At 45.7% G+C, this 6,372-nt stretch overlaps 1 protein-coding gene across 1 annotated transcript; it reads left to right on the top strand.

The window, feature by feature from the left end:
• Positions 1–3,507: 3,507 nt before the first annotated feature.
• Positions 3,508–4,139, top strand: LOC107151969 (EKC/KEOPS complex subunit TPRKB-like). The gene has a single exon (XM_048800084.1). It carries the CDS (start codon positions 3,550–3,552, stop codon positions 4,075–4,077), a length of 528 nt encoding a protein of 175 aa, XP_048656041.1. The 5' UTR covers positions 3,508–3,549; the 3' UTR covers positions 4,078–4,139.
• Positions 4,140–6,372: the final 2,233 nt, after the last annotated feature.

The following is a 6,372-nucleotide window of genomic DNA, read 5'->3' as shown; positions in this document are numbered from 1 at the left end:
CTGTAACTTGTCCCTTGCCAGGACCCCTTGGCCCGGTCCCTGGCCCTTGATTCTCATCTGGGCCAGGACACCTGGTGGGAAACAGAGTCCTGCCCCTCACCTGGGACCCATGGTCTCCCTGGGCCCTTGGTCCTGCACCCAGAACCATGACACCTGGCAGTGGCACTGGCACTCGAGCCTGGCTCCCCCCTGCTGAATCCCCTGCCTTCCTTCCCCAGCCCTGTCCACTGTCCTGAGCCCCCTGCCCACACGCTGGCCCTTGGCTCTCCATTCCCTGGCCTGGCTCCTTACTTGACCCTCTGGTGGCCCTTCTTGCTCTGTGCACCCCTGGGCTTGAACTGCGGGCCCCTTGCTTGGAGCGCTTCCCTGCTCTCCTTGGCTTCCCTGGACTGCAGAACCCTAGTGATGCCCTCCTACCTGGCCCCAACCTTTCCTGCACCTCCATGGCCTGGGCCCTCCTCTAGGTCCCTAGCCTGGGCTCCTTGCTGGGGTCCTGGCGCTTACCCCACCAACACCCATCCTGTGGCCCTTCACGCTGTGCCTTTCTTTGGCCTTCCTGTCATCCCTGTCCCTTCCAGGACTCTTTTCCTGACTCTTTCCCAGGATTCTCACCAGGGCCAGGGAACTAGACCTGTTTTTTGTCCCTGCAGGCTCCCTTTGGGAAAATGTAGCCCTGCCACATGTCTGTGCCCTTTGGCCTCCCTCAGCGGAGCCTACATCTCCAACCCTGACACCCAGCAGTGTACCTAGGCCTTGAGCCCTCCAATCCCTGTGCTACCCACTTACCTTTCTCCCCTCCCTCCCCTTCCCAGTCCTGTCCCTTTTTATGCAACCCTGTCCAGGGTCAAGGCACTTGGCTTTCCATTCCTGGGCCCGGTTCCTTGCTGGAACCCCTGGCCGTTCTTCTCGAAGACCCTGTCCCTGTCCCTTGATTTCAGGCTCCATTTTCGAGCCCCTGCTGTGCCTCCCCTCAGTTCCCCTTGTACTGTGGTATCCTGGCACTTCACAGACCCAACCCTCCCCCTGCTTCTCCCTAGCCTGGGCTCCTCAAATGGGTCCTGGCTCCCCCTGACCGACACCCAATTCCCTAAGCAAAAGATCCATTTACAGTGCCTTCCTTCGATACTCCTTTGGTCCTGTCTCTGAGGATCTACTTACCTGGGGCAGAGGAGTGGAATTGGCTGGCTTCTGCGCCCTGAAGGCTCCCTATGGGAAACACAGACCTGTCCCACACCTGGGCCCCCTTTGCCGCTGGAACCCTCTCCATGCACCCCACGTCTGTCTGAGGTGCATCTTTCTCTCTTTCTTTCTGGAGGGTGATGTGGGCACTGGACGGCTACTTAAATGCAACTAGTGCAGCTGCCACTCTTCAAGACTTGGGTGAGAGGTTTCCCGGCCTAGGAAGCTCTCAATCACCTGTTCCATACAGAGCAGGCATGTTGGGTTCTGCCAAAGCCACTTCCCACTTTTCTGTCTGGGCCTGGAGAACAATTGGCGTGAGTACACAGTGTTCCTAATTCCATCTGCTTTGGATGTGTGGAGGTGGAGGAAGGAGTTTGGGACACCTGCAGAATTCCGGTTTGGGCTACACTCAAAAGGATTCCTAAGGTTCCTTTCTCTTGAACCCCCTCCTGACTGCCTTAAGGTGTATCTAAGGTGATCGGTAGATGAATGGCACTGGGGGAAAGCCCCAATTACATTTGCCTGTATATGGGCTGGGCAACACTCCCAACCCCACATCCATTCCCTCCTGGATGCTCCCCTTCCTTCGCGGGTCAGAAACACTAGCAATTCAGGTTGTAGGACTGAGAAAGATATAGGATAATTAGTAAAAAGGTGCCCAGGTTCCCCTCATGCGCATAGGTAACTTTCACTAGTCTGTGTTAAAATTTCCCATTACTGCTCCGATGTTTAAAATGTTCTGTGTTCTCTTTAAGCTGCCAGAGGGAGGCATTTTTAGAATCAACTCTTCTGGGAGTCCCTCTGATAGAAAGTGCCATATTCCTTACAACCAGTGATATCCCTCATCCCCAGGAGATTCCTTGAGTCTTTGGGGCAAAAAGGCCACAAGAAGAGTAGGCGATTCTCTTTTGCTGTGGGTTTTATAGTGGCAGGGAAGAAGGCAGTAATGCCCTTAAGTCTGAATCCTCCCAGAGTCTCTGGCACAGGGCACACTGGGAACCTAGCACTTTGCCAAAGGGGACCAGAAACACCCTTGGCAAAGCAAGGTGAGAGACAGGTTTTCTGGACCATAAGGAAGCTCAAGCTTAGGGAGACGTTCCTAATGAGAACAGTTTTCTCCAGCGTGGGTGCCTGAGTCCTGTTTTTTCTCTTCTCACTCAGATGGGAGCTTCTCTCTCCAATAGGCGAGGTACACCACTAACCTGCATATTGAAAAATTGGGAGAAATTTGACCCATAGACGCTCAAGAAAAAGCGCCTCATTTACTTCTGCCGCCAGGCCTGGCCTCAATACAAACTCCCTGATAAAGAACCCTGGCCACCGGAGGTAAGTATCAATTTTAATACAAATTTACAGCTTGATAAATTTTGCAAAAGGGAAGGGAAATGGTGTGAGATGCCATATGTCCAGGTTTCCTTTGCCCTAAGGGAAAACCCCAAATTATGCCAACAATGTAAAGTAGACTTAGCTATGATATCTGCCATGAAGAGAGAAAATCTTAAAGAATCACCTCCTGAGGAGAAAGGATGAGGAGGACCCACACAATCTCCATCTCCTGTTGATGTGCAGCAGTGGCCCTCCTGTCCCCCATACCCTGGCCTCTACCCTGGCCTCTCTACATCTGCCCCAATAGACAGATCAAATATATTACCTCTCCAGGAGATGCTAGGAGGAGAGTTTGGACCAATCCAAGTACATACCCCCTTCAAGTCCTAAGGCAGATAAAAATAGACTTAGGGAGATTTTTGGAGGACCCAGATAAATATATTGAGGTATTTCAAAACTTATCCCAGGTGTTTGATCTCACCTGGAAAGATTATGCTATTACTCAACCAGACTTTGACTTCCAATGAGAAGGAAGCAGCCCTAAAAGCAGCTGAAGAATTTGGGGATGACCTACACCTTGCTCTTGCCCCAACAGCACAGACTAGGAGCAAACCCAATTATCCATCTGGAACACAGGCAGTTCCCAGAAACGATCCTGACCAGGACCCAAATGATGAACAGGATACTTGGAAAATTAGACATTTTCAAATGTTGGTCCTTGAGGCCCTCAGGCGAATCAAGCAAAAGCCCATTAACTATTCTAAGGTTTCAGAAATTATTCAGCGCCCTCAGGAAAGCCCTGCTATTTTCATGGAGAAACTCAGGGAGGCAATGAGAAAACACACCACTGTGGATCCTGAATCCACAGAGGGCCAACTACTTTTAAAGAACAAATTTATCACTCAGTCAGCCCCAGACATTCGGAGGAAGTTACAAAAATTGGCATATGGCCCCGATTAATCTTTAGATAACATCCTCCAGATCTTTCCAGTCGGACCAGGACCAGTTGGTTTTGTGCATACAATCCTGTTTATCTATGAAATGCAGTTAACATATCAGCTGGACCTATTTCCTGAATGCAGAGTGACTCTTCTGTTATTTAAAGATGTAAAAAATGCTGGAGACTTGAGAAAAAAGGCCATGGAAGGCACCATTGATGGTGCATTGATAAATCCTTCAGTGATTGTTGATCCTTTTCAGATACTTGTGGCAGCAAATAAAGCAGTTCACCTCTACAAACTGGGAAAAATGAAGACGAGAACTCTGTCTACTGAAATTATTTTCAACCTTTCCCCAAACAACAATATTTCAGAGGCTTTGAAAAAATTTGGTATCTCAGCAGATAATACTTCAATTTTAATTGTTTACGTTGAAGAGGGAGAAAAACAAGTAAATCAAAACTACCTAATATCTCAAGTAGAAGGTGACCAGATTTCTCTGAAAAATCTTCCTGAAATAACGAATATTTCTGAAGTCAAAAAGATATATAAAGTGTCTTCACAAGAAGAAAAGATTGGGACATTATTGGGTGGTATCATTAGTAGAATGTCAACAAAAGATGTTTTATAAAATGTTAGAAATATTAACAGAAATTTTCAGCTTTAAATAAAACATTGGTTTTTCTTTCCTGATTATAAAATTAAAATATGTTTATAATAGAAAAAAATTTTTTTTGATCCTAGGACCTTGTGCATGCTAGGTAAGTGCTCCACCACTGAGCTTCCTTCTAGCCCTATAATTTTTTTTTTTTAAATCACAGAATGAGATTTTTAAAAACCCTTATAATCCTATCATTTTTTACTAATACTGTTACTATTCTTGTTGTCTTCTAGTCTTCTATTTGTATTCAAACATTTTATTTTTTATATAATGGAAATAAAAATTGCCAACACTTAAAAAAAAAAAAATCCTCCAACTTGCTACTTCCGTTTTTTATAATAGAGATCAAGAGGAAAAGAAGGAGAAAGAGCTCAGAGACAGATAAAGGACTGAAGTGCTTGTATTCACTCTTAGAGGAGTAAGCTCCCAGGGTGAAAAAGGAGGAAAACGAAATGCTCCTCAATCCACAAAAGGGACTTGTTTCCATTGCGGAGAGAAAGGACATTTCAAACGGGATTGCCCAATAGCCAAGTGACCACCCCAAAAGCCCTGCCCTAAATGTCAAGGCAAACACTAGAAGAGTGACTGTCCTCAGGGGGTAGGTCCTTGAAGCCAGACTCCTCCACACAGCCTGACGGAGTCGGGGCTCAATTCTGGCTCCCGTAACTCCTATCACTGCATGTGAGCCCCAGGTATGCTTCTCCATAGAAAGCCAAGAGGTCAACTTCCTCTTAGACACTGGTGCCAGTTATTCTGTGCTCACTTCTTACCCCAGACCTCTGTCCTCTAATACTATAACGGTACAAGGAGTGTCTGGATGGCCTATTACCAGAAAGTTTACTCCTCCACTGAGTTGTGAGTGGGACGGGATGATGTTTTCTCATGCATTTCTGATAGTCCCAGAATGTCCTACCCCTTCATTGGGAAGAGACTTACTTTCAAAACTTCAGACATCCATTACAATGAATTTCAGACTGCAAGGACCATTAGGTTTGCCTTTATTAGAATGTGATATAAACCCTGAAGTGTGGGCTACTGAAGGCAAAATTGAACGGGCAAAAAGTGCAGTTCCAATCAAAATAGTCTTAAAAGATCCTTCTGTCTTTCCACATCAGAGACAATACCCTCTGCCGGGTTTCTGTTCTCGTGACTAAAAGGCTCAGGAGTCACTCTAGTTAAATTAGGCTAACTGGGCTGCACGAAATAAGCACACAAGAGACACAAATACCTTTTTCTTTGGGGTTGCTGTGACAGCTCCTCTGACCTTAAGGGTCCGCAGAAAGAGAGAGTGAGAGAGCATGCACTGACCCCTTTTATTGAGGAGAAGCTATTCAAATGAGGCAAGGGGTCAGGTTTCAGGGGGCTGAGTCTATCTTCATGATATCCACTGTCAGCAGGTTGACTGATACCTGGGTAGGCCACACCCAAGGGCACAGTAAGAGGAGGGGACACACACAAGGCACTTCCATGGAAGATTCTATCCTAAACAGGGCAAGGGGTTATATTACAAAGGAACAGGTGAGCATAGCTTCACTCTTGGGGCTGTAGCAAGACACAGCCATTTCTGTGACTGAGCGCCTCAGCACCCAGCTGGGGAGTGTAACTCAGTCACCCATAAGGTTGGCCTCCCACATATTCCCCCTTTCTTAATATAAAAAAAAAGAATGTAACTGGGAAATTTTCTTTCAGTCACTTGGCTCTTGGTCCAAGGTCATCACAATCTGCTATTGAAACACAAAAAGAATTAGTAGAAAACATATTATCTTTATAACAGTTAACACAATAATCTGGATTATTATTACCTTGCCAAACACTCATCAGAAGATTTTTAATCTTTTCCCAATTTTATTGGGATGCATTGTTTTTGGCCATAGTAACAGACATTTTATTGCCATGGCATTTAGGCCTCTCCATAAACCATAGAGCAAAGGGCTCACTCACATTATTCATTACATTGTCTTCTAGAACATCATTACTTAGTTCTCATCCTTCCATCAGCACTTATCTGACCATGAAGGAAGTTGGATGTAATTTAAGTCAAACATTAAGAAAATCCATACATTGTAGGTTTTAAGACATAGCCACAAAGGCCGAAATTGAATAAGCAAGGAATAATATTTAAAGTAGTCACTTTAGGGATTATGAGACCAGCAGTTTGTGTAGGTCTGGTTAATAGACATACACCTGTTTCAAAGCCTGAATATTAACTTCAGCATATTATAGTTCTGAAATATTAGCTGGCAATAATTAATGAGGCAATAAGTT

This window comes from Marmota marmota, unplaced genomic scaffold (genome assembly GCF_001458135.2).
Source record: "Marmota marmota marmota unplaced genomic scaffold, marMar, whole genome shotgun sequence".
Lineage (NCBI taxonomy): Eukaryota > Metazoa > Chordata > Mammalia > Rodentia > Sciuridae > Marmota > Marmota marmota.
The sequence above is the reverse complement of the archived record's forward strand: the minus strand, read 5'-3'. Positions and strand labels throughout refer to the sequence as shown.